Source organism: Falco peregrinus, chromosome 2 (assembly GCF_023634155.1).
Source record: "Falco peregrinus isolate bFalPer1 chromosome 2, bFalPer1.pri, whole genome shotgun sequence".
Lineage (NCBI taxonomy): Eukaryota > Metazoa > Chordata > Aves > Falconiformes > Falconidae > Falco > Falco peregrinus.
This window is the reverse complement of record NC_073722.1, coordinates 7,553,670-7,581,264: the sequence shown is the minus strand read 5'-3', so window position 1 is coordinate 7,581,264 and position 27,595 is coordinate 7,553,670. Positions and strand designations below refer to the sequence as shown.

General features: G+C 41.3%; 1 protein-coding gene across 4 annotated transcripts; it reads right to left on the bottom strand.

Moving 5' to 3' along the window:
• Positions 1 to 1,998: 1,998 nt before the first annotated feature.
• HSPA4L (heat shock protein family A (Hsp70) member 4 like) lies at positions 1,999 to 27,084 on the bottom strand. 4 transcript variants are annotated; one of them, XM_055794206.1, is made up of 20 exons: positions 26,721 to 27,084; positions 22,266 to 22,323; positions 20,780 to 20,920; positions 19,313 to 19,435; positions 17,722 to 17,821; positions 15,844 to 15,977; positions 14,662 to 14,906; positions 14,499 to 14,575; positions 13,159 to 13,310; positions 12,546 to 12,652; positions 12,022 to 12,155; positions 10,597 to 10,799; positions 9,159 to 9,206; positions 7,951 to 8,052; positions 7,292 to 7,429; positions 6,321 to 6,446; positions 5,066 to 5,173; positions 3,857 to 3,976; positions 3,145 to 3,306; positions 1,999 to 2,689 (listed from the first exon to the last, which is right to left on the bottom strand). In XM_055794206.1, the coding sequence occupies exons 1-20, from the start codon at positions 26,825 to 26,827 to the stop codon at positions 2,495 to 2,497; spliced, it is 2,580 nt and encodes an 859-aa protein (XP_055650181.1). In that variant the 5' UTR covers positions 26,828 to 27,084; the 3' UTR covers positions 1,999 to 2,494. The 4 variants fall into 4 exon arrangements, with proteins under 4 accessions (XP_055650181.1, XP_055650182.1, XP_055650183.1 ...); XM_055794207.1 differs by lacking the exon at positions 9,159 to 9,206; XM_055794208.1 differs by lacking the exons at positions 7,951 to 8,052; positions 9,159 to 9,206.
• Positions 27,085 to 27,595: the final 511 nt, after the last annotated feature.

Sequence of the window (27,595 nt, the reverse complement as noted above, 5' to 3'; positions counted from 1 at the left end):
ACAGAAGACAGATAACTTATTGCAGTAAGGCCTACGTCTATGTGTCAGTATGAAGTTCGCTGTGGAAGGAACAGTTTTGCCCTTCCAAATGAAATTCCTAACCTGTATACCCACAACCAGGTGCTCTCGGCAGTCTGTGGGCAGCGCTCCCCTCCACCACCCATCCAGAGACAGAGCAGACAGATGCACAGCACCTGTGCAACGAAGACAACTTTACTACAATTGCTTGCCATAACCATACCTGCTTTTAAGCTTACTCTAAAATTATACCAGGCTTTGCGCATAAGAAGTGCCTTGAACATTTGAAATGTAGTATCAAGCATCTGCTGACCACAAGCAGAAGACTTTTATGTTCTTACACATGACCCAGCTGTTGGGGAGCTTACACAGCAGATTCCCACTGTTCAAGCTCTTCAGCCAGGTATCAGGAAGTCTACTAGACAAACTGCTGCGTAGATGGGTTTTAGCAAGTCAACACTCAAGCACACAACTCACTCCACTGCTGTGGTAAAGCCACTAAGATAGTCAGGACGTTAAAGCCCACAGGACCAAAGCTAGCTCAGTTGCGTACAGGCTCAAACTTATCGGGACAATTGACACTAAAGTACAATCACCCCCTCGGTGCCAAAGGTGTGCGACTACAGTGGCAGAATTCAAGACTGAGGTTGCAGAGCAGCTGCAGCTCCCTTCAAGGTCACTCAGGTTTTGTTCAAGGGCTTTAAATGTGTCAACTCAGGGTGCCAGACACCATCCCCAACTGACAGCAGAGCAAAGTACACCACACATCTCAGTCACTTATGAAGATACAATTCCAGCACTCGAGGTAGTAGCAGGTTTACACGCAGCTGTAAGTGACACCTGCTGTCTCTGTGAAGGTACGTCAGAGGGTAGTTCACCTCTGCCACCTCCAGCGTGGGTCAGGGCCTGCTCCCGTAGCATCAACAATGCTGGAGCGTGAAGGGCACAGCTGCAGCTGAAATGGCTGCCAAAGGCAGGAACAGGAGCACGACCCTTCCCTCGCTTGCAAGGAGAACTGCTGCGGGAGTGCCTCAACACCGCAACACCTACAATGCGTTTCTGTGATGGAGCTCCAAGTCACTGAAGTGTTACACTGGAGCTAACCCCAGCCCCTTCTGCTGACTGGACTAAGGAACTACCTCCCATGGAGGAGCCCATTCCTGTTCCGGTCAGAGGAGTTGTTCCAAGTCAAAAAAAAAAAAAAAAAAGTGACTTGCTTTAGCAAGTGCTACAGTACCTCAGTGACTGACAGCGACTGAAGTGTTCAGAATATACAAACACATATTAGACCCTGACAATGTCTAAGATGTATCAAAGAAAACAGTGACTCAACTGTGTAATACGTTATCGACACTTTCATTAGCTCTGCTAAATGACCAGAGATAACTTGTAAGCTATGCAAGCTCGTCAAGTAGATTCCATCTTTGGGGTAAGAATATCCAGTTTGAAAGCTCTTTTGTTTAGATCCTCAACCCAAAAGATTTACGATTTACATGCCGAGTACTGAGGCTTAAATAAGCCTGCAGTATTTATTTCAACTTTGCAACAAACAGCATTTAAAGTAACCTCAAAATTAGGGTGCTAACACCCAGCTCGCGCAGCACAATTCCTATTGTTTCTTCTCCCCAGCACAAGATGTGATCAAGACAAAGAGATTTCGTTCAAAACAAAAGAAATGGAAATAGTAACATGTGCAGTAAGACACTTCCAAGGGAAAACTATGCAACAATTCCTGTATATCCTATCCCTTCAAACTATTATCATTAGCATCATCCTATCGTAAGCACAGTACGTTATGTACAGCGATGGGCACTGAGACCATTCACTTAACTGCAGCACGCGGCAGAGCCATCACGCTAGCATTTTGTAACTAAGATTGTTAGTAGTATGGGAATCTAAAAAAACGTTTTAAGCTTGTATTATTCTGTTTATGAAAAAGACGGTACAATTCTCATGGTACATCAACAAGATGGACTAGTATGCCAACTAACCTCTATTTTAATATTTAAATTATAACAATACAATAACTAGAAAAGGTCAGTGCTTCAAGTGACAAGTTTTGCCACTTCAATTCCAATATTTTTCCAAAATAAAGATGCAATTAGATCTACACTTGAGCATCAGTAGTGCAATACAGTATCCTTTCCTGAATAAAGGAGCTGAGGTTTATCCACAATAAAAGCTTTAAATAAGGTAGATTGTTGCCATTTATATATCAATTCTGTATGTTTGATATAAAATATATTGGGAAAGCTTAAACTGACTTATACAATCTACATTTGGCTAAAGCTCCACGTAAGCAGCATCAGTGGAAGTGAACATCAGAGGTGTACATAATATAAAACACTTTCAAAACTACTCAGCAACAAATGACAGAAGGTTGGCTAAGAATAACTGAACATCTGAGGCGTGTACCAGACAGAAAGAATGGACCCTGTGGTTACTTGCACTATTTAAAGTAAAAGAAATGCAAGAGTTAGTCCACTTCCATTTCTCCAGGTGGTTTGGTCTGCTGAGAGTTCTCCTTCGCTGGTTCAGGTTTTGTTTCAGTACCGCTCTGTCCATTCACTGGTCCATTGTGTTCACCGTTAGCTTTTGACTGCCCATCATTGGGAGGTTCTATCTTCGGCTTGGGTTTGTATACAATGGGATTACAGAAGCTATCCAATTCCTAGTTGTGACAGAAGTGAGACAGCAAGTTCATTTCATGGCACAGTAACTGCACAAAACTATGTCTCGAATATATTCCTGGTTCATAATGACCCGCAGTTTAATTTTTAAGGACTAGGCTCTTCAGTTCTATCAAATCTAGAAACTTAAAATAAGATCTCTCACTAGCTGAAACCTCCCAGTCTGTAAAAGGCCGATACGGCAACCCACTCCCTAGCCAGCCTGGTGCTGTAACTCAGGACATTCTCAGAAGGCTTATGCAGAGGTATGGCTGTAAATCATGAAGAGCCAGAACTAAAAATCGATAGAACTGCTGCTCCCTCTGCATGGATCTTTTAATAGCTTTAAAATCTCTGAAGAATTAACATTCTAGCTCAACACAAAGGCCAAAATCCTGTTAAGGAAAAACTTAATCAGAATGCAACAAGTATAACTGTATTATTTTTTTTTTTTTACCTTAGATTTTGTCAGTATTTCTGCCACCTTAACAACTGGATCCTGAGTTAGACTTAGTTTGTTCTGGGCATTCATTTTGCTGTTCAACCAATTCATAGCCTCGCTGATGTATTTCTCAACTTTTTCCATGTCAGCAGGATCTAGGTGATCATATTTTTCATCCTAAGGGGAGATATTTATACCACCGATTAATTTGTGCTTCTCACTCAAGTAAGAATTCCATCGACACATAATGAAGTAGGGAAACATTGCTACAACCTGACACAACAAGTAGTTTTAACAAGCATTTAGTATGAAGAACAAGACAGACAGGACTTTTTTTTTTTTTTTAGTAATTTGAAATTTTGATCTTCAGTGCATGCTGCTGAAGCACAGGTTAGTAATGAAGCTGCAAGGAAAAGAAAAGCACCTAACATTCAGTGTAGTTTGTGTAACTAACCCCAACAAGACTTCTGAGTTATAGAAACTATGCTAATAGCCGTAACTCGAGATATCCATTTCAAGTGGTACAAGCCATAAAAAAAAGTTCTTATCAAGAAACCATTTTTGCTAGCAATCCAGAACCGTTTTAGAAGTTCCTGGAGGAGAAGTCAACAGCCATTTTAAAGCAGCTGAACAGGTAATCTTACAGGATTTCTTTTTAAACGCAAAAAACTCTACAGCCAAGCTCAAAACACCCATAATAGTTCATTCCCTAAGTAATTAGCTTTACCTTATTTTTGTATGCTTCTACTGCTTTCATAAGGAGCTGAATCTTCTTTCCCAGTTCATTTAAAACTTTTGGTCTCTCTTCATGTTCCATGTATCTTTCCTGAATAGGCTGTCCAAATTTCTGGAAACAAACACAAAGGTCTTGAAAAATACAGTTTTACTTTAGTCTGGTCCAAGAATAAAACACGGCATCATTAGGAAGGCTGCCTTAACACCTTTTCTCACCCATCCAAGAGGTTAAACTTTGCATTTTGCTTTAGAGTACAACAAAAAGCAGCCCAGAAGCTTAAACACGGGAGTAGTGCCTGTCCTTAGTGCGCTTAGTATTTTGTGGTTATTTTCAGCAAGAGCAGCATTTGATACAATGCATTTGGAAGAAAAAACAAGACAGGATTTACATGGATGGTTTAATGTCGAAGTAGCTCATCTGGAAACTTCTCTGTTTTATTGTTTGTTTTTAACTTCTCTTGAATACTGGTATCCAGGCAAGCAGGCAGTTGCCAGGATCTGCACTGCTGCTTCCGTCAGTTATCCCTCCCCCAAACGAAACCAGACTCGAGAGAAAACAGCTGAGGCCCAAGAGCTAGAGACAAACTTATTATAGGGTAGCGAGTCACTCATGAGAATTCATTTTCCCGCAAGAGAAAAATCTCAAGTATTCAAGTTTTTTTTGTCATTACTAATCCAATGATATAGTGGAAGCTACTGTTAAAGCACTTTTCACCATTTGTCATTAGATATTAGACCAAAAATTTTACAATATAGCTATAGAAGACTGCTGAAATCATGAAAACCAGAGCATATATACACTGGAGTGTAATTCTGAACACCTGGGAGAGCAGTCTCAAAAGCCTCTCAGATTGTAACAAGACTGACAGAAAATTCCCGTAGCAATTAATTGTATTGTCACTAGTTCTAGACACTAAATGTCTGCTTCATTTTGACTGTATTCAAATTAAGAGCACAACTGACATTAAAACAAACTGTATTTCTCGTTCTAAATATTATGTTCATTTCCTAACTCCGCTACATCCAGATGCAACCTGAATGTCCACACTCAAAAGTTAATGGATTTACATAACTCACATACGGATGTGCACACACATACCCCTCATTAAAAGAGCTCTGCATACTTAGCCATATTTATGTAAATGCTCCCAGCCCCAAAACACACACACAATTTTTCTGGAAAGTATCTTAAAAACCTTACTCTTAGTTCCTGAAGCTTATCCATGTATACTTGTTTTGGCTGGTCCTCTCCGTCTTCATAAAGCCAGTTTTCTGTGTCCTCCAACATCAAGGTGAGCTTGTTTGAATCCTGTGAGGCAAGGTAGGGACACACCAGTTCAGAAGAGAACGCAACAAATGAGACTTCTCCCCCCAGCATGCAAAGAAACTCCCCTGCTCAGAAAAGACCATTTCATCAGTTTAAAACATTCACAGTGATAGAGAAGGAAAACTAATTAATAGACTTCAAAGCCACCATCTTACAGAACGGCGAGAGAGGCAGGACAGCCCTACTAATCTAATTTGCAAGTAAAGTTTATGGGAATTGCGTAGCGTCAGGATTGATTTTCTAAGAAAGCATGCGCATCCCAAAATTCCCGCCTTTTATCTTGACATGGGAAGTTCTGCTTCTCAGGTTCTCTGGCAGCAGGACAGAACAGACAAATACGGACAAGTATACAGATAGCTGATGTTGCAATTGCGGTAACTCGACTCTGCTGGCTATAACCAAAGATTTTATCTTAACTTTTTTAGAAATAAAATATCTATCCCCATAACTTAGGTAAAAGATTGCTTTTAGATTTTAAATAAACCCCTGATTTACACTGGAAGGGAGTCTGTGCTGCACTGCTGGGTTGCAAACCATGTAATCCAGAGAGCAGACCTTAGAACTGCTGCTGGGCCTTTGTTTCACCAACTGGTTGCTTGCATACCAGTCAATTTAGATGGCTGTTAAGGAAAAATGATTATTGGACAAGTGTTCTTTCAATACTGCTTTTGCAGAAGCCCAGTGTACAGCTTTCTTCTTCATCTTTTTCTTGGACTTTCAAGTGGGGAAAGAATCACGTTTCTAAGTTAGTGAAATTAGACAATAAACCCCAGAGCTACAGACACACTAACTCTGCTCATTTTCATTTTATTTGTGCCCGCTCATGCCATTTAGAAGCTCATGGTGATCTGTCCTGCTTTCCTACCCCCACCACGGGGTTTTTTATCTTCTGCCTGCATCGCAAAACCTTTCTCACCACTGAGAAACTTCTCAGACAATAAAAGCTCTGCATCATTGCATGTCAAATGTCAGATGTAAGTGTAGTTTGAACTTCACTTCTGTGATTTTTAGACTACGAAACGCATTAGTAAGTCCAAGAGACCCCTGCAGCCTCCACGCAGCCACACTCAGACCTTCTAAACACAAAGGAATTTTTTCCAACAGCTGAAACACATAGGCAAGGTCTTACTTCTTCTGTGATGAATTTCTCATAGACTCCACACAGCTTGTCTCTGAAGTCATACACATACTCTTCAACAGCATTCTTTGCATCATTCCTTTCTTTCTCAAGTTTGTCTTGCATCATCATTTTCCCCTAGGGTGGAGAAAAGCTTATTTAAAACTAAAAGCACTTGCAAGTGTCAAGCTTAATGATTACACTCTTGAAACTGTACCACAGAACTTTGCAGGAGCCTGCTAATTTGCAGTTACAGATTAGAATTTTCACCTTTGTCTAAGTCACCTTCACTGCAGGCAGAACGGCAACAGAGGAAAAAATAGTTCAGATTTGGAAGCTGTTTGGCAAGTGCTTCAACCTAAGTGGATCAGATTATCAATTATCAACCGACCAGCACAGCCAGGACTAGAAGACAAGTCTCGACTCTGGTTTGTAAGTCACTAGAAATCATCCTGCTCTACAAAAGTTATTTTGTATTTGATTCTGCAGACTGACCATCCTTCAGATAGGAGCTTATGCTGGTGAGATCTTCGTAGATATAACACCTAGAAAGTTCAGAAAGGATCCTCTGAAAGGGAAGTTTCCTACATGTAGTAATACTTTCCTGCTGACATAGGACTTGAAGGGCAAAAGCACGCCAGAACTAAGGACACAGCTTCTGTAAGGCATCAAAACATGTGCAAATGCTACTCCCGACCAGTATTAGGTCAGTCAGCACACTGCGCAGCCTGTACTGGCAAGCCTTAGGCATCTTCTGCCTAAGGAGAGAATTGACACCAGGTAACAACAGGCTAATAGGTCAAACTCAGACATCTGGGTACTTAAATCCAATGAAACTGATTAGGTTTACCAAATAGCCCAACCAAATCAAAACCCCTTAAAGACAAACCCCCAGAAAATTCTACATTAACCGTTGCAAATACTTTCTGGATAATTATTCACAGTGACATTAATTTGAGTGGTCATCTGTTCAGGCTGCTTACCTCATTTTCTATATAGCAATTGATAAGATCTTGTTCCAGTTGTCTGTAGAGGCTTGCCTGTATAGGTAGGTCAATACTCTTAACTTTTGCTTTAGCCTTCGGCTGGGCTGGATGATCTTGCTTGTCTCCAGAAGCGGTCTATAAAAAGATTTACACTCTTAAGAAACTTTCCAAAATAGAAATATTACTGCATTTATGCTTGACAAGAGACAGATGAAACTAATCTGACAGCTACAATTAATCATACGTAAATGAAGTACCTAATTGTCCTCCTGCTATTCAGAATCACCACTACCTTAGTTCTGAACCAAACTGGTGGAATTTCTTTACAGAAAGAGCTGTTGAGAAAACTTGTTCAAAAGCTAAAGGCGCAACACAGTCTTCTGCATGTTTCCTAAGTTTTCCTAGATTCCGCCTTCACTATAAACCTATGTTAAACAACAGAAACTTACTTCGAAGTCTTAATCATATACCATGTTGAAAATGAAAGTGCTAAGGTAGCATTGCTAACTTAACCATTTCAGTCTAGCTGTGCTCCTCCAAATACAGTCCTGTGTTTTGCAACTAGTAAGATCAATGACTGAGAATACTGGGTAAAAAAAAAAAGAAAAGTCTAAAGGAAGCAACATTACATTTCCTTATCAATACTGAATACAAACTTTTGTTTCAGTTCCTGCATTTTCAGCTTCCTCATCTGCTTGGTTCTGTGGTTCAGCTTGATTTTTCTGAATACCTTCATCTTGATCAACCTGCATTTTATCCTAGAAAAAGAGTTACATAACTGAATGTAAAGAATTGCTGTACAATTTAAGACTGATGTCAATTACAGTAGATGGCAGACAATATATGGACTTCAGAATCAATCTGAAGGATTTTTGATTCACCATGTTTAAACAGGCATTTTGATGTAGTACTTGTATTCATTTCTTTCTCAAATTAAACGAAAATCCTATTCTGCCTGTCCCACTTGAAATAATTATGATGTTGCCATCTGTCCCCATTATAGAATTACACTAAGTCTTGTGAATGCTCCATTTTAAATTAGAAATAAATACATATAGAACATATGCAAAGAACATTCTAGAAACACACCACCAACATCGGCAATAACAACAGGTTCTCTATGGAACAGCCAGAACTTCAACCTCCTATCATTTTTCACCTGAACTTTATAAAGTTTTTAATCCAAAGCAGAAGTAACTTAGCCATTGTAATTGTTAATGGCATCTGTCTCACAGGACCATAAAAATTAGTTTCTGTAGTAGCCTCTTGGAGCACATGACCAATTATCTCCCCTCCCTGACACGCACAATTAAGGAAGTTTCACTTAAAATTTGTCTGTAGTTCACCGATGCCCTATTCTAAATTTAAGGATCTTAAAGACATCACTTATCACTAGTGCCGATCACAAACAATAACATAGCAATGGGTAAGTCTGATGTTTTTAGGATGACTCCCATACTTGGACATCCAGAGCATCAACAGCTAATGAGCTGTAACCAAAGTCTGAAAGTTCTGAGATTACAAGGAATTAAGATTCCTGGATTCACAAACTACATATGCATGTAAAACAATTTACTGTTAGTTCTGCAAAATACAGGGAAAAGTTGTTTAAGGAATTCAAACTCTAGCACCAGTGTGTGGGTTGCAGTTTAGCTATGTTAATTGATTCAGCAGGTTTTTTAATGACAGAAGCTGAAAACAAGAAGGCTACTTTTACCAAATTTTAAGTTTTGTCACTTCGGAGTAGAAAAAAAATAGTATCGTTTGCTGTTCTTACTGTTCACACAGAAAAGGCAACAACTGGAAGGAGCTGTTTTGCCTACGCAGAACAGCTAGAGGGGGAAAATACATATACACCACAAACCTCCTCCTCAGTGTCGAGGGCATCGTCCTCAATAGTGAAAGGTAATTGCTGACAAGCACCATTGTAAAACAAAAGATGTGTTAGATGAACGGAAGTACTGCAAATTGAAAGCCTGAGGATGGAAGCGGTTACTCTTGCACTGAACAGAGGGTACTCCTCTTAGTACCTCCACAGGCAGCAGGCCTGGAACACTACATGCCAGCGACGGTACTTTCAACCATTTTTCACTTGCATACAAACACCAGATGCAGAGCACTCATCCACAGGGACCCTGCATCACGTTTGGCATTTCAAATACGCGCAAATTCCTGAAAAGCAGTGTAATATTGAAGGAGTTGCTTGTATCAATTGCGAAGTGCTAACTGTGTAACCACTTGCTGCAATTCCTGTAGTATATCCAACTGAAGTAGAAAAAGCTGCTACTTTTAAAAAGCTACACATTTTAAAAGATAATGACAGGAAACTCATTCGTCCCTTCCTCCTAATAAAGTTGCCAAGTGTTTGCTTTCTGTCCAACCTTACTCGGCAAGAAAACCTTCCCTCAGTGTGCCCGACAGCCTGCAAGACTGGTCACTCTGCCGAGCACTCTGCCATCTGCAGAAGGCAGCAGCAGTGGGCAGCAGCAACTTGCTTACTGCTTTACCCTCTTTTTCCCCTACAGTATCGTCCCTCTCGCCCCCTCCCCGTGAGCTGTGACATAACCAAAATCCCAGGCAACAGAAGGGCACAAGCAAAAGGAAAGGCTGCCGAGGCCTGGCGAGGCTGGTGTGCCGTTCCCTGCTGCAAAGTGCTCCCTAGCACCAGCCCTCAGCTCCAGAAAGTCAAGTGTAACAGCTGCACCTCACTACTCAGTGATCTACTTCCAGCATGCAGTGCACGATCAGGGAAGCTGATCCTCCTTGCACTAGCATAGGACAACATAGTTTCGTTAATTCCTCAGTATTAATGACATTAATTTCCAGTAATTTTCCCCTATAGGCTTACACGCCATTGATACTTCAGTACAGTTCTTACATAGAAGTGCCGTTAGTGAAAGAATGTTTCTGAAGAACAAGTCTTCCATATATAAAGAAATACCATCTATTTTTCATTCCATAGTACTTGAGGAAAACCCAACTTTTAGCATTAATTTGTCAATCTATCTCACCGAGTATGTTGCCATTTGGTAGCAACACTAGATAATGCTAAGACTAGTAGAGAGATGGTAAAGAACAATGAAAAAAATTTTTAGAATCTGGGTTTACATTCATTTTTGCTTTCTTAGCACCACATCACCGGTACTTTAATAAAAACCATGAAGAAATGTGTTACATAACTGAAGAAATAATTTAAGGGTGGAGAAACAAAAACTGTCAAAAGCTACACACTATGTTTTAATCTCTAATTATTGGCTTTCGTCAGAATTACAAGGAGTGTAGATATTTACAAGTTTACATACCAGCTCATCATCTCTGCCTTGGTTCTTACTTGATGATTCAGTGTCCATAGGTGTGTCATTGTGATCTCCCTCTACGTTCTGCTTCTCTATTATAGAAGCGTTAGCCACGCTGAAAAGGCCATGAATATTGACACGCACTTTAACCTTCACTTTGGAATTTTCACCATCATGTTGGGGACCAACATTCTGAATAGTGAAGCGCCCTTGAGAACACAAAGATGGTTTTAATTGTTCAAAAAATAGTGAAAGAGGAATAAAAGAAATAAAATATGTTGTTGGAAGGGTGTTAATATTAATAGCATCTTAACATAAACTAATTGGAAACCTCCTTCTTAGTTGTCAATTCTACAATGTAAGCCACAGCTAAAGGAATTAAAACCCGATTCCCCAATTATCAGTTAACTGATAACTAGTAAGATTGTTTAGCTTTATCTGTGTTTCATGAAAAATGTCAACATCACACTTTATTAGGCATTTTACTTCCCTGTTGACTTCTCTAACCATCCTCCTAGAGAAACTACTCTGATTCATCTTGAACGGTTTCTTTCATCCACATAACTCAAAACTTTGCATTGAAAAATAAGATGTTAACAAAGATAAACCATTCTGTTTGAATTTGGTAATGTGGTTGTACTACACATTTTGGGGAACAAACAGTGCTTATCAAAGCTTCTGGAAACAGACTGACACCTTGTTTGCAACTTGCTGGAAATATGAGTGTAAGCAATGCAGACTGTGCACACCTAAAGGAGAATCCTCTTTCCTAAAGACAATAGACTCCTTGAACAGACAGCTAAACAGGCAGTACCAAGTTTCTATCTGATTCATAAATCAGTAAATAAAATTGTGAATTAGCCTAAAGACCCAGAGGAGTCTACTAATAAGTGCAAGTAAGGTAGTATTAACTATCAGGAAACTTCTTCATACCATCTAATATTTTAGGCTCTACTACAGATGCCAAAGTTTAGGAAATGCCTATCTTGTGTGTTCTCAGATTAACAGAAAAGAGACATGACAGATACCTGTCTCGACAGAACTGTCTACTGCTAACTGCTTCTTTGATCCGATTTCTTTGAAAAATCCAGGCTGGCGAGCATGTAAGATCCTTATCCATTTTATAGAGGTTGAAAGAACCAGACAGTAGAGCATTGCACTTATTGTACTTTTTTTTTTTTTTAAAATCATTCAGAAGCAGTGAAGACAGACAGATACTAAAGAAAGCAGATTTATTTTATTTTTTTAAGGAACTGCCAAAAGATGTTGATACTGCCTGATCACTGCATCTACACCAAGAAGAATGTACAGAGCTTTTCTAAAGAACCTAGAAAATATGGAAGTTAACATCTCAAAAAACCCCAGGAGAACCACTTTTCTCATCATTAACAACAGGAGCTGGGTGTGGGTTTTTTCTTCACTTGTCCTTACCTATTCTGGAATCAGGATAAGGCACTTCATGCGGATGGGTATAGTACGCTTCCAGGTCAAAAGGCTCCTTCTTGTGGAAAGTAATTACTTTTGAGAATGGAGCAGCATGGTTCTTACTGAAGACTTCACACTCCCTAAACCAGTAAAATATTAAGTAAGGTTAAACCACTGAGCGTAACATAATGGACAACCACAGTCAAGGTATGTTAATCATCAGCAGCCATGCTAGCCAAGCAGCTAAGTAACTTCGTTTAAGCCAGTTTATGACAAGAGTTGCAGGTTGGAGACCTGTGGGTCTCAAAGCTGGACTATGTATTCTATGTCACACTTCAAAATTAAGCAACTTCTACCAACGTTTTTTAGTTACATGTATCTTCAATTATTAAGCAGTAATCAAAAGAAGAAAATTAAAACTGTTCGAGTAGATGACAGCTTCAAGGTCTGAGGCCTGATCTTTCCCATAGCTCAACACTTTCCTTTATGTACACAAACACACACTTTTTAGTAGGCACCACAGAACTTACCCTGTTCCTTCTTCGTAAGACGATTTCCATCTCAACGTTACAGAATAAGGAACAACATCTGTGATGGAAAATTCACGCACTTTAAAAGCTGGGGAAAGAATTGCACACTAGAAAACAAAGACCAAAGTTTTATTATATCCAGGCAGTCAAATAAATAGCAAGTACAATAATTAATACCTAAGTGCAGAAAGGCTACAAGTCACATAGAGGTCCTGCTTATCACGGAATTCTTAACAGAAACTTCCTATGCTTAGTACGAAATTAACTGAACTGAAAGACTTAAGTAATAGCAACAGATGCTACTTCCCCAGTGATTGTCAGTAAAGATACGCAGCAAATCCTCCAAATGACTACATGGAAGTGGAACAGTGCAATGTGGGTCATCAAATTTAACAGGTCTCTAAGACGACCATCCTTCTCATGACACAGCCACAAAAAATTAGTACATGTAATACAGTAATTTCTGACATAGTTATTGCCACCAACTGTTGAAAGAAAAGTAAGACTCTACATCTTATTTCAGCTATAGTACCTTTTGCTTTTGGTTAGTTGCATTTCATTAGTACATGATGTTAAAGAAGCAATACTTTAAGTTTAGTTTTAATAACTATACCTGCAAGGCACAGCCTCTTGCAACAGCTTCATCAGCATTTAGCGTGGTGCTTATCTCTTTACAGAAAAAGCTAGAGATCTGTTCCTTCACTGCTGGAATTCTAGTAGCCCCACCTACTATTTCTATACTGTAGATATCTTCACGCTGAAGTTCTAGAAAAGAGAGCGCATGGCCTTAAGTTATCATCAAGACACCAAAAAGCTGACTTTGGACAATCAAAAAATTAGGAGTTCTCTTATTATCTAGACACTGTGACAAGCGCTGAATATATTCAACAGCTGACAAGGTCTTTAAAATCAGATTTGTCATCACGTGTGCTACTCAAACTCTTTGCCTCTCCTGCAGGCTACAGTTTTCTGGTTGCACTAACCTGGAAAATGCAGAAGCCAAGCACCAATGAGGACAACTGTTCTTTAAAATGCATTGTCCATGTGCATCCTCCTTCTGGTGTGCAGTAACTCCAGAGTGTGAAATGAGGTTTTCTTTGGCAGCCCTGCACTACCGGACAGTACCTCACCCCTCCCAAACAAGAAAAAAATGAAACCTAAATACACCTCATTTTATGCCTACTTTAATTTGGTTGCCAATACAGAAAAGCAAAACCCTTAACTAAAAATATACAATATTGGACTGTGCTTGCAGGCTAGCTTTTTAATTCTGAACTCAAGAAGTGATCTCAAACAACTGAGAGTCCTTGAACAGCTCTACTCAGCAGTTATTCAGGTTCTTACTTCCTGTATCAGCTATCTAGCCAAGTCACAAGATATGCAGATTTCTTCCCTTTTACTTGAAGATGCTAGAATTGGAGAGTAAAACCTTTTCCTGTGAAAGTCTAACTCTCTGCTCTACACTACATTATGCAAAAGAAAAACAAAACAAAAAAATTGTTATTTGCACATGCTTCAGAAAATTTATTTCAAGAATATACTGCCAAATTCTCAGGTCAGTGAGGACATGTATGTATCACACATGGAACAGGCTGGCCAGACAGTTGCAGTAAGGAGAAATAGTTTTTCCCGTCATAGTTTCAGTTTGGTTGCTTTGTGTTTTGAAATAAAATAATCTTTCAGGGCACCAACCTTTTCCATTACACAGGGTGAATGAGGGTCAATAAACCAAGGTTGCAGAGTGATACGTGTGCTAAATGAGGCAGGAATGGGATCATGCATACATGACAAGCACATGAATGGAACTTACATTTAACTTTTCAGTACTTAGCTTTGCAATTCTAATAAATACAAAAATATATTAAAAAGATAATCATTAAAGAGATCTAGGATAACTGGATTACTAGTTACTTTCTTGAACCAAAAGTGGCACCTAAATTAACTCCTACTTACTAGCTTGATCCATGGCTGCTCTTAGGGGAGGTTCCACTCTGGACAGAAGGGCAGCACACAACTGCTCAAACTGAGCTCTGCAGGAACAGGGAAAGCGGTTCACATTACAGGACAGCTTAGAGACCGCACTTCGCTGCACTTCAGTGAAAATAACGGTCAGTACCTGTTCATCTTACTGGAGACGTCAAGGTCATTCATGAAGCACTCAATGTTGAGTGGAAGGTCAGATGCATTTGCACTCATAAGCTTCTTCAATTTTTCACATTCCTGATACAATCGCAGCAGTGCTCGGGGATTCTCTTTTACATTCAATTTGTATTTTGTCCTAAATTCTTCAGAGAAGTAGTCTACCAAAGCCTCATCAAAATTCCTACCACCTACAAAAGGGTCAAAGGTAGTAGCCAAGACCTGCACAGAAGTGAAAGAACAAAGATTGAAAGTTATTAGACAATGTTAGCTCAGGTATAGGGACAGCTTTCCTACAGACACTAGTTTCGTAAGTTAACACCTGTAAAAACAGAGGTTTGGGATGGGAAAATTTTTTGTGGTTTTCTCACCGCCTTCTATGCAATTGCCAGACAGAACAACTTCAAAGGTCACTCAATTATTTAGTATTTTATTTGTGGAGGGAAGAAACGATCACATCTACCATGCTATTTTCTACCATGCTGAAAGCCTCTACTCTGTTTACTAGCTCACTAAAGAAAAGGCAGGTGAGGATAGCTATTTGGTCATGCTATTACTAGTTGTGTGTCATTACTTGAAACAGAAAAACTCTCTATCGTCTCCCACGTGACTTCAGATGACTACATTTTGCTACCAAAGTTTACAAAAAATTCAGCTCACAGCCAGTGAGCAACATCAGCAGCTCACAAAGTCTCCAAACCAGGAAGTGAAGACTGTTCACTTTTACTTCACATCTTACTGAATTTAGATTTTGAACAGTCCTGGGTGGCAATAAATAAAAAAAAAAAGTCACAGAACAATTCGGGGAGTTCAACAATTTCCCTTAAGTCATTCAGCTGCACAACTGCAACATTTCTGAGACTACCAGAATATGCAAATATTTCAGTGATATAACATGGCACAAAAACTGTGCAGTATACTTAACAGTCAAGCATTTTCAAAACAGACTTTGGGATACTTCATTTCTGCATTTTATAAAAACCGATTTGCTAAAATGGCCAAAAATAATGAAACTTTTGTATTCAACATTTTGAATATATTTGCTATAGGCATTTATTTAGTTAAAAAAAATCTTTCAACAGAATAAATAGTATTTTGAGTATTGTTCAATTAAATACCTCAAGAACATGGAATTTTACTGTATGACTTTAAACCTTACCTTCAGTTTTCCCTTGTTAAAAGCACAGATTGAAACCTGATACGCAGAATGCCCCATATCTACAAAGACAACATTTCTTGGCTTCTCTTCCAAGGCTGGCAGATCTTGCTTGTATATTCCATAGGCTAGTGCAACTGAAAAACACCAACCAACAGAAGGTAAGAGAAAGCTGTATACAGCTGTCAGGCACACATTAAAAGCTCTACCAATAGATAGACACTACTTATGTTTACTCTTTCTAAACACCTCCATTACTTTGCTCAAATAGAACATAAGGGTCAAATGGATCACAAGTGTTATTTTCATTTCTGTTTGATTTATAGTAAATTACCTCATGTTCATTCATGTAATTGACATTTAAGTATTCTGTACTACCTAACATCTCTTTCCAACAAGAACTGGATGCTGTGTACCTTCAAAGCACTAACTTAAAAGTCAGCAGCACATATGCCTTCATAAATTAAAGTTTTTAGACCCAGGATTTATCAGACTGGCTATTTTTCCTTTTGCTTAAGAATCACTGTCGATATATAAAGCAGCTCATCACAAAGCAAGTTAGCATTTTGAAAACACTTCTTTCACTAACAAGGGAAAAAACATGTCGAGTGAAGGTTTTACACTACCAAAGCATCACCTTTTATTTCAGTTCTGCTTGTAGCGAAATTACCATTGTAACATGTGAAACTGCACAGGTTAAGCCTCATGCCTACACCTCTCCTTTGAAATGCCTTATTTTCAGTATTTTTTAGCTCAGCTTTGCAAAATTCAAGCATGCTCAAGAGAAAAAAATGGTTTAGACGACTAGTTTACATGAATCTAAGATTTCAATACCAGCACTCACTTTGAAAGTTTGTTGAGACTTTCTAAAAGCAAACAGAATTTAAATCAAGAGAAAAAAAAAAAGTTAACTGGTTTCAACAGCTCCAACTTTAGTTCCCATGAAGTGTTTCTATACTCTACCCTGGAATTCACCAAAACCGTAAGAGGGGAGTAAATTACTTTACAGAAACAACAGCTACACCAGCACCGACAGGATTGCCACAATGTTCAACTCTCATAGTGCCACGGACACATGCTTGACGATGGGGGTATTTTGTGAAGTCATACAGTTCAAGTTGTTTCTAAATATGATCAGCAAGTCTGCTTTCAGAAAAAGCTCCATAAAAATGCTCTTTGTGTAGGGGAGGCTTTCAAAGCGTATGTATATATTACAAATGAAAAAATCTTTGGATTACACACTTAAAATTTCCTCTTCAATGTACTTCACTTCAAGTAAGTATTAGCTTGTGATAAAAAAGTACTTCTCATACTTCCAGATATTTAACACCAGCACACCCATCTTCCAGTAAGCTACAAAGAAAATTAGAAGACCCCGCTACACACCTATGTTAAACAATGTATTTACTGTAATCTTTCAGACAGATGCAAATTACATCTGATAATGCTGTACTATACTGTTATTTAATACAACAACTGAGAATTTAGGTCAGGTCCGCACCCCAGCTGGACCAGCAGGAGACTGTGAAGCAGGCTCAGGCCTTCCTGATACAGCTGCTGTAGCTCGATGGTACAGCTGAGAGGTAAGGACAGATACCAGCTTTATTTCAGAAGCAGAGCAGCTATTTTCAGGTGGCCCTGTATTCAGGTTAGCAAACCTGAACTCTCACCGCGTCTCATAAGTGCTGAACACCACCCCACCAAAACGGTTGCTGTGTATCCAGTTCCCAAGCTGGATTGGGCAGTACTAACCTGGATAGCTTTTTCCCCAAGCTTCTAATTGTGTAACAGGAGTACGTCATCACCCTCACAAATTCAGTAGTCTGAATAGGTTAAAAAAAAAAAAAAAAAAGGCAAAAAGCAAAATTTGTTGCCCTTTACCTGCTGTAGTTTCATTCATCAGCTTCAGACAATTTAATCCTGCAATCTGTGCAGCTGCCATTACAGACCTTCTCTCAGCATCAGTGAAGAAACTGGGTACCTGTTTCCAAAAGTAATTACGTAGGATATTAAGAAATACGGCCTTTTTAATTTAAAGAAGTCAGACTTACCCATTAAGCAACCCAATAAATGTCAGTACCACAAGAAACTGTTTTAAGGTAACCTCAGATTAATAAGGCAGTCTAATAAACGGCTATGTAATTCATTTTAGTGTCTATTTTAATTAAAATGTCAAAACATGACGAAAGTGGAGTGACATCCAGGGTTGTTTTAAACAAAAGTAGATTTAAGCACTACAACCAAAAAAGTTTCTTCAGATTTTTCTGTTGAGTCTTTGATCTTAAAATCATTACCAGTTCCTAAAAACATTTGTGCACAACAAAGTCAACACAATAAATATTCGTACATAGCCCCAAAATAAGTTGCTGCATAAGCACTACAGCAGTGCTGGAACCAAACTCAGAGCTGAGCTACGCTTTGTGTTACGACCAAACCTGTATCCATTTTTCAGTTATCACCTCTACCACAGTGCGCTACAATATTCAGTTCCACCGAGAACAGCCAAAGCGCAGCCGGAGCCCATTTAGAAACTGGCTGCATCAGCCCGCATGTATTTCCAACTTCAGTCAAGCTTGAGACACAGAACTACATTCTTAGTTTATTTCACGAGCTACCATTGTGGGGTATTACCAAGGATCCTTATTTGTGTGGGAGGTATTCTCTGCAAGTGTCTTCGTATGCCATAAAGAAGCACAGACAGAGATCAAAGCGGATTTCTAACAGCTGAAGTATACAGCTTGCCAGTTTCCACGTCTCTCTTTGACAGAGAGAGGATAACCACAACACTGCATGCCCAGACTTCTCACCAGAACAAGAGCAGAAGTGAAGCAATAAACAAAGACAACGTGAAAAGCAAACATTTAGAACTTCATATCAGGAACAAAACCTCATCTTCAAGCTCACCCCCCTACCATGGGGGATGGCACTAGCTAAAAAAACCTCAACACAAGTAAACCAGTCAAATAAAAGCAACCTTTTCAAACAAATGTAGGTAGCTTGGGCTTCTCAAATTGCCAGTATGACCCTCAGAGCCACAGAATTCAGGCTACTCTCAACCACACTACAACCCAACAGTATTCAACTACACAACAACAAAGAAATTCAACGTGAATAAGGGAAGGTTCTTTGGAATGGAGGAAGCTAAGCTTACACGTAGGACAGTTCGCATTTATCACAGGGACTACAGTAGCCAAGATTACTGTATGTGGCACTTGGAGTTAGCCAGTCTCGATCACCTTAAGTAGTAAATTCCTCCTGAAAACACACCCTTGATTTCACAAGTTTTCCATCTTCTCACACATGGTTACATAAGTATTCTACGTTGGTAAAACCCATAATAAAATCCCTTTTTTGGGGGATGCAATTTCTATCCACTACTTTTAACTCTTACCACTGCACCATGGCATGAATGGTGCTAGCTTACATAAAGTTATCTGTAGAAAGAATTGCAATAAATATATTACAAACTTACTGAAATCACACAGTCTGCCACTGGTTTCTTCAAAGCACTTTCTGAAGTCTCTTTAAGTTTGGCCAGTAACATTCCTGTAATCTGTTCAATTGCAAACAGTCTCTCTTCATCTAGGTATCTCACCTGAAAGACAGAATTGCAATTCTGTAATAAACCATCTCAACTTCTCTCCGAGGTGTGCAACCTGAACATTTTTTGCAGTTTTGCGCATTGAGACCAAGTTTAACACCAGATTCTGGACACGAGTAACTCTCCATATCAACTAATGCTATGGATTTGTGCTACCTACAAAAAAGCGTAACAGTACAGTTTAGCTGAAAATTGTTGTGTGAAATGTAACACCTGAGTTCAAGGGGCTATTCACAATGCTTCAGTATTTTTTTTTAATTAAAAAAAACCACAACCAAACAAAATCCCTAATACATATAGAACCACATTTGTCCTGACACAAGCTAAAAATAAGTTTTGGAATGAACCCAAGGAACATTTGCTTCCTGCAAGGATCACTCAGGCACATGAGGCAGGGAAGAGGCAAACAAGGCAATTCTAACAGTCCTGCCCTGTTCCAGCAACACATCTGGATCTTCAGCCTTCGTGTGAGCTTCCTTCTCCTGAATTCCTGACAGGCTGCTGTATCTCTAGCAATCCCAAACACTCCTGTGCAGGGAAACCTAGAAAGATGAGCAGCAGCTGTTTATACCAGCAATTAATGTGACTTTGGGAAGAACAGTTTCCAGCCACTTAGTTTGAAAGCAATTAAAACTAACTTGTTCAGATTATGTCTTCACAGCGCTACCTTGTTTTCCTCAGAATTGGTCTGTGCATGTCTAAGACCTAAACTCAGATAAGACTAATAATCAAACACTGTAATTAGACGTATTTGAAGGTAAATCTAGTAAGGTAAGGTGAAAAGCTACTAATGTGACTATAGAAAGCCAATACAATTGATGAGAAACCTCAGCAGGTATCTGACAAAGTACAGGACTTGAGCAGATGTCACTGCAGGGAATTAAGTGTCCTCATCTCTTGGTAACAGCTGATTTATTACACAGTCCATTTTAATGAAGGGGAATGAGACCAACTTAACCTTTTTTGGGGGGAGTGCTGTTAAGATTTTATAGCATACCTGTACGGCAGATGACAACACTTTTTTTACACTACTTTATTACTAGAAGACATGAGCGTGTAATACAGAGCAAGTGCTCTAGATCTTCCTGAACATTTAAATAAGTGAATGAATTACAAAGAGAAGCGAGAAACACAGAAAAACTATGCCAAGGCAGACTCTGAAAAATAAAGCTTTTATTGTACTGGTTATCAGCTGACTTTTCTTCTCAAAATGATTAAGAATACATTTAGAGTTGTGTTAAGCAAAATGTAAATCAGCTCAAGTAGGAAGTTAAGTGACAGAGGTCCAAAGTGCTCATCTCTACCATTAAAGATATTCCGCACAAAGCTCTAACTCACCTTTACTCCTACAGAGCCATTCGGCATCTTCTGAAGTTCATAGGGAAGCTTGGCCCTTTCAACTTGTATGTAAGGATCCTCAAATGCTCTTCCATGCAGTTTTTTGAAACCATGTAATGTGTTTTTTACATTTGTGACAATCTGTGGGAAAAGGTATTTTGTTTTTAATTACCCATGACATGTAGACTTTAGAAGACCGTTTAGAAAGGAACTCTTGATATCTTGGCCTTAATGCCCATCCTGAAGACCCCTGCCAAGCTCCACACATTTACTGGAAAGCAAAGGGTGTGGGGAGAGAAGTAACATCTATTTTTAATCTATGGTCTCCATTAAAAAACCTCAAATTTCCTTCACTCGTTAATACCCATCAGCTTGCTGCCATCAATTTTCACTGTACTTTTTATTTTTAGAGCTTTCTGACACAGCATGCAACGTTTAAAACCATATTACATATTGTTGCAATGGCTGTCTGCAGGAACAAATGAAGTTACCACCTACACTAACCTTAAATGAACCTTTGAGAAATTAAGGCATTTCACTTCCTTTAAAGTTCTCCTCTAATTCAGATCCCATCTGGACATAAAGCCTTCCCACACCTGTTTTCTCATTGGTGTTTCAACCTAATTACTTTAGGGACAGACTTTTAAAGTAAAAAAAGGACCAGAGCAAACACATCCTAACACAATGTTTAAGCTATCGAAAGAAATTACTCCAGGGTAATCTTCTCCAAGATAAACTAGTTTAAACAGCAAACTTCATAGCTGGGAGAGTACTGACAGGATACCTTCTCACCAGCAAAGCACAGGGGTTGAGCTCAGACAAGAAGCATAAAGTTTCTCCAAATGAAAGCGATACAGCCGCTGCATATACTGCCTGCCCATGGCACCACCAGTGGGCTCCATCACCTTCATATCTGCCAGGCAAATGTCCAGTTACCTAACTCTACCCTAAGGGGAAGGAAGTCCTCAGCACAGCATGAACGCAAAGAAAAAGGATAAGACCCCATCTGTTTTGAATTTGTAGATTCACACTGGCTATTCTGAAATTTTACATATTTTCTTTCCAAAAGGAAGGCTTTCCTAGGTTGCAAGTGATTTTACAGAGGATGAAGAGAAATTTTACTTTTGTTCTAAATTCCAAATTGAGACAGTGCAGTATTCTTCCCTACCCCCAATGGAGATTTAATTCTGAACTCCATTCTTGCTGTCATGCGTAAGCAAAAAGAAACATCTTTTACTGGGGAAGAAACATGGTTTTCTGTTTCTTCCCATTTTTTACTCCAAATGACAAAACAACACAGAAATAGCGTTTCAATTTCAATACAGGAAAATAGTGTTGAAGCAGTAACTATTACTGTGAAACATACACTTATTGCCGAAAATTTACTTGAAAGCAGAAATAAATATATCAACTTTATTCATTACTTTTCTTCCCACAGTTCAACAGGAGACAAGATAAGTAACATGAGAGTTACTGATCCATTTACCTGGCTCTTTGCTGCGTTCCCAATGGCCCGGGTCTTTGATCCTAAAGATATACATGCTCTAAATAAAAAACAATAAAACAGAAACTCAGGTTTAAAAGAAAACATCACAAGATAATTCCATGATACTTTAAAACACCCACAAAAATTAAAGTCACAAAATACTGATATGGCATTTAACAGCATTACTGCATGAAGCATCAGAACTTGGAGCGGAATTCCAGTTACTTTTTTCTTTGCGAATTAATTCAGAAACTACAAGCAACTGCAATTGTTTTCATTATAACTGCATTTACGGAATTCTTTAAAAGCTTACATGTTCTAGAGATCTTATCATGAAGGTAAGGAATTAATAGTTACTTTTGGGTCACAGGTTATAACCTAAGACGCCTGTGACATTTGATTTTAAAACCTGAACTTCACCAATCAGGTCTTCTTGACTCAACAACCCTGAAAGTCTGACAGTACCACTGCAAGAGACATCAGCAACAATAATCGTAAGACAAAAAAGTTTTTTTAAAAAAATACACACCCAAGGTAGCTAAACAGCCTAGTTCTACAAACTGTTGAGCGCTTCCTGTGCCTGAGGACTACTGGCAAACAGGCAAAAGGGGAGATGGCTGGCAACGGCTCCCACCCACCAAGCGCTTCGGAAGCTCCAGACTTCCTTGCAGCTTGCTTCTTCTCAGGTCACCACTGAGCATTCCTCTCAGCCTGGCCTCTGGCTCTAGCAAAGGTTGTCCCAGGTCCCCAGGTACCATCTGGCCACCTCAACTGCCTTTAGAAACCTTTTTTTTTGTCAGTTACTGTTCACCACATCTTTGTTTTACAGATCTGAAATGGAACTCCTTCCCCAAAGCAGAACAGATCAGGCTAAACCCATTCAGTAGGAAGTAACAAATACAACTCTGATTTCATATGGTTCAAATTGTTTAATGAATGCGTAAAGGTCACTACAGTAGATTGCTTCCTGCCTCTTCGCCATCACCACAACAATGAGGGCACTGTGTGTAACTCGATAGTGTTATCTAGCAACCTCTTCTGCTGTAACACCACACCAAACACGCAAAACCTTCTCCACAGGTACCTGCTGCAAACAGACAATGCATTACCCTACATCTTCAAATACGTACTTCAGCTTTCACAAACTGCTTTTAGAATTTTTCACGTCACTTTGCAGAATAGCTCCCAATTATACTTTGTAATAATTAAGTCAGGTAAGAGAGCAATTTAGAAAGGGTGCAAACAGTTTACAAGACATTTTATGGATAGGAACATACTAATGCTATAAATATCACAACTTTTTAGTTCAGGAATTTGGCTCTGTTGACAGCATTACTTGCTAATACTCCTGCACGGAGCACAAAGCATCAAGTCAAAAAGCTCCTCAGCCCACCACAGTTCCTGCCACGGTTTACTTCAATTATGCAGTTCCAGCACCAGGGGATGAATGGTTTCTTCCTCCCTTGGCTGGGAAGCAGAAGTGTCAAGAAATAAAATGTGCCCTTCGGCTCCAAACACTTCAGTTGTATCCGAGACAGTCCTTTAGGAAGCACATCCACCATAAAGATGCAAGTGGGACAACTGAGCTGTCTCCCCGCCCACTACCCTTGGCCTGCTTTGAAGCCAGCTTCTGAGCAGTACACAGACTTTTCTGAAGGTCGCAACTCTCTTCACCAGAAGGACATTCCAAACCTCCATGCATTGTTTTGAAGAAGATACTATCTCACCATTTTAATTATAATTTGTGATTACCTTAATTACACATGGTCTGAAAAAAGTTACCAAAAAATTACAAGCTATCAACAATCAACCATTTTCCCACAACACCACAGTGGTGAGACAGAGCACCTGAAAGCCATCTGCCATGAGAGTTCAACACGCCAGGCACACCAGCAATGCGTACAGCAGGCTTACTGGAGTTCCCAGTTCAGAAAAAGCCAGTTGCCAGTTAACATCCAAAGAGATGCTAAGGCCAAAAGCCTTAGAAAGTTTACAGATGACTCCATGGCCGAACCTTTTTCCCTCCTAGAATTCTTGTGCTAAAGTTTCAAAGATGACACACGCTTTACAAACGCTAACAATCCCACGCCTTAGATTACAGGAGGTAGGTTTTAGGCAAACAAAGGATCATCTGAATGTTTTAAACCACCAGGACACTGGATTTATGCCTAACAGTGCTGCATTAAATTGCGTTAATACGCATCTTCCGTAATCTACACTGCTTTTCTTTGTAGCACTGAAGTATGCTTACACCAACACTGAACTGTTCACAGCAGTATCGCAGAGATACCCGAACCGGCTCCAAAACTGGAAGCTGGCTGCATTAATTAGCCTTGCCCAGAAAGAACAATCAGCCCTGTAGAGCACAGCCAGCCCTGTCCTATCTTTAGGACCTAACCCAGTATCTTTACATGGCTTACCACCACCACACTGCGCATGGAAGTGCACTAGCTTGTCCCGAGCTAGTTCAAGTATTTTAATACCACACTACACAGACACAAACATTATCGCTCTGTATTTCTGGGAGTAAGTCCCAAGTATTTGGGACATATCCAATCAATGTTAACCATTAGCAACTTCAAGTATTTAAGTGACATAAGCGCCTCTATAGGAACATATAAATAAAGAGCTCATTTACTGTGTTGCTATGCATAATAAGCAGAAAACTTTTGATGATTTAAGAGTTAGATCTGCCTACATCACCCAAATCCTGTCTGAAGCAAGGTTTAGTTACTTTGATAAACTTCCCTAAGTTATAAACCTGTTATATTTCCATTTACTATGCTGGTTTTCCTTAAGACAACAGCATTAAAAAGGAAGTTCCTCATGTTCTCCTGTATTAAATTTTGGAGAAAGAAAAGGAAAAAACCAGGAAAAATGTCATTAAGGGAGATAACCACTGTCTTTAAGTATCTGTGCACTCCAGATGCTACCTTACTAACTGTGCTTTAAACCCCTTTGATCACTCAGCAGGCATCTCGAAAGTACAGTTTCTCAGACACCACAGAGAAAAATATTAAATGCAAGGAAACCTACGTGAAGCCTACCTGCAAAGAATGCACTCCAAGAACAGCTAAGAATTGGAAGTGCTCTTCAGCATAAGGGGGAAGGAAACTGCAGGTGCCTGAGGCTTCTTTGGGCAACAATTTCAGGGGTTTCCTTGCACAAAATTTGGAAGGTCCTGGAATTTCAGTCCTCGTGAAAACGTGTACAAGGATAACAACTTCCTGAGAGTTCACACGAGAAGTGTATTTTTCGAAGTATTACAAAGAATTTTAAAGTATTCCTATTAATACAGATAATATGCGTTTTAGCACTCAGTTTCTTTGTACTTTTAAAAACCTTTTTTAGAAAGCAAAACAAAACCTCCATTTCTCAGATCAGAAAGACAGCAATGCTAAAGTTACTATAGCCTCACGTAACAGAAGAAGTTTTTTTGCTGTTGGCTGCAAATTCCTTTTTATGAAAGGAAGCACCATCCAAACCCCGTTTTTTACGAGTATTATATGAATTCCTGAATCCTCCTTGAAAATTACGCACAGATGGAGCTCTAAAAATCCTAGACGGATCCCATAGAAACAGAAGGGAAGTATCTCCACCTACTCTTGCGTATCCCATCATCACGGCCGCTGCCCGCTGCTCCCCCCCCCCCCCCCCCCCCCCCCCCCGCCCCCCTTCTTGCAAGACCTCGGTATTCCACGGCCAGCAGATGCAGCGCGGTGCCAAGAACAGGTTTAAGGAAAGGGAACTCATCGCGCCACTTCCCCGTCTCCCTGGTGAATCAACGTCCTCCTCCTCACCCGTCTCACCACCCCTCCATCATAAAATTGTTAATGAAAACGCTCCAAGCCCTGGCAACCGCTCTAGAGTTGGGGAAACACATGCACTTCCCTCACCGAGATCTTTGCTACACGAAACGAAAGTATTACGGGCGGGGGGGAGGGGAATGCCCATTGTGCCCGAGGGGCCGCCCGGCACCTCCAGCCCGGCGCGGGATCTCAAGGGCACGGAGGAGTCACAGCCCGGGGCGGGGGGCAGGTGTTCGGCGGGGCCTCCCGCCCCGACACACGGGTCCCCCCGCCCCGACACACGGGTCCCGCACCAGCTCCACACGCCGCCCGTGTTCCGAGAAAGGGGCGCTCGCCCGTCAGCGGCGGCTCCTGACGGGCGGCGAGGCCGCGGCCGGGCGCTGGGCGGCACAGCCCGGCTCCTCTCCCGCTGAGGGGAAGCGGCCGGCGCCGGGCCGGGCCGTGAGCGCCGCGCCACGGGCCGCGGAGGGGACCAGGCCCTACGGGGACACGCGCGACTCCACCCGCCCCGCCGCCCCGGGGAGCCCAGCGCCGGGCGCGGCGGGCTGAGGGCGGCGGGGCTCGGGGCGGCGGCGAGGGGGAAAAGCACCGGGGGAGGGGGGCTGAGCGGCCCGGCGGCGGGCGGCCCGGCAGCGCCGGTACTCACGGGGTGCAGCGGTCGCTGTACTCGTTGGCGATAGTCTCGATACCGCCGCTCCGCGCGACGCCGATGTAGCAGTTGAGGAAGCCGAGGTCAATGCCAACCACCGACATGGCTGCGCCTGGTGCTTCCCGCTCCCCGCCGGCCTGTGACTATCAGCGGCAGCGGCGACCGTCTGGGCTGCTGGGACCCGGCTCCTCACCCGGCTCTCCCCCACTGCGGAGCACCGGCCACCAACCGGCAGTTGCTCCCCTCTGCGCAGGCGCGCTGTGCCGGCCGGCGGGGAATCCGCCAGGCGCCGGCTACGGCTTCGGCACTTTCCGGAAGGGCTCGGGCTGCGCTGGCTGCGGCCGACGCGCGTTCGAGAAAGATCTGGAAAGGGAGGGAGCGGGCGTTATCTAGAGCGACACCCCGCGCCCAGACGTCACGACTGCGGCGGGCCACGCCCACGCCCCCCCCTTAAAGGAGCCGGCGGGCGGCAGCGGCCCTCCCTCACCTGGCGGCGGCGGGGCGGGCGGCGCGGCCCGGCCTGCCCTGCCCAGCCCAGCCCAGCCGATCCCCAGCGCCGAGCGCTGCTGCCTGCCCTCGCCCACCATTTTAACACACGAGTTGGTTGCAACACAACGTAATTGAATGCGATTATAACAACCCAGTGCAATTACTGATGGGCAGAGATGAGGCCGAGTGGTATACCGTGGTGAGTCAGGTGCGGGCAGCGGGCCCCCTGCCACCTGAGGAGCCCAGGCCTGCGGGCCCAGGGCCCTGCCTGCTCGCCACAGAGGTGCGGAGCGGGGCAAACACCCCCAGCTCCTGGGAGCGATGGATGGCCGGGGCACCTTGGGCACCCCCCGGTGCCCCACGGTGCAGGGTTAGCCCTGTGT

Coding starts and splice junctions, on each gene's coding strand:
- HSPA4L (XM_055794206.1), bottom strand. CDS start 26,827: ATGTCGGTGGTTGGCATTGACCTCGGCTTCCTCAACTGCTACATCGGC. Junction 14,576..14,661: donor GTCTCCAGTAAGATGAACAG/GTACTGACCGTT, acceptor CTGTTCCTGCAG/AGCTCAGTTTGAGCAGTTGT. Junction 3,977..5,065: donor ATAAGCTTCAGGAACTAAGA/GTAAGGTTTTTA, acceptor GTTTGTTTCCAG/AAATTTGGACAGCCTATTCA.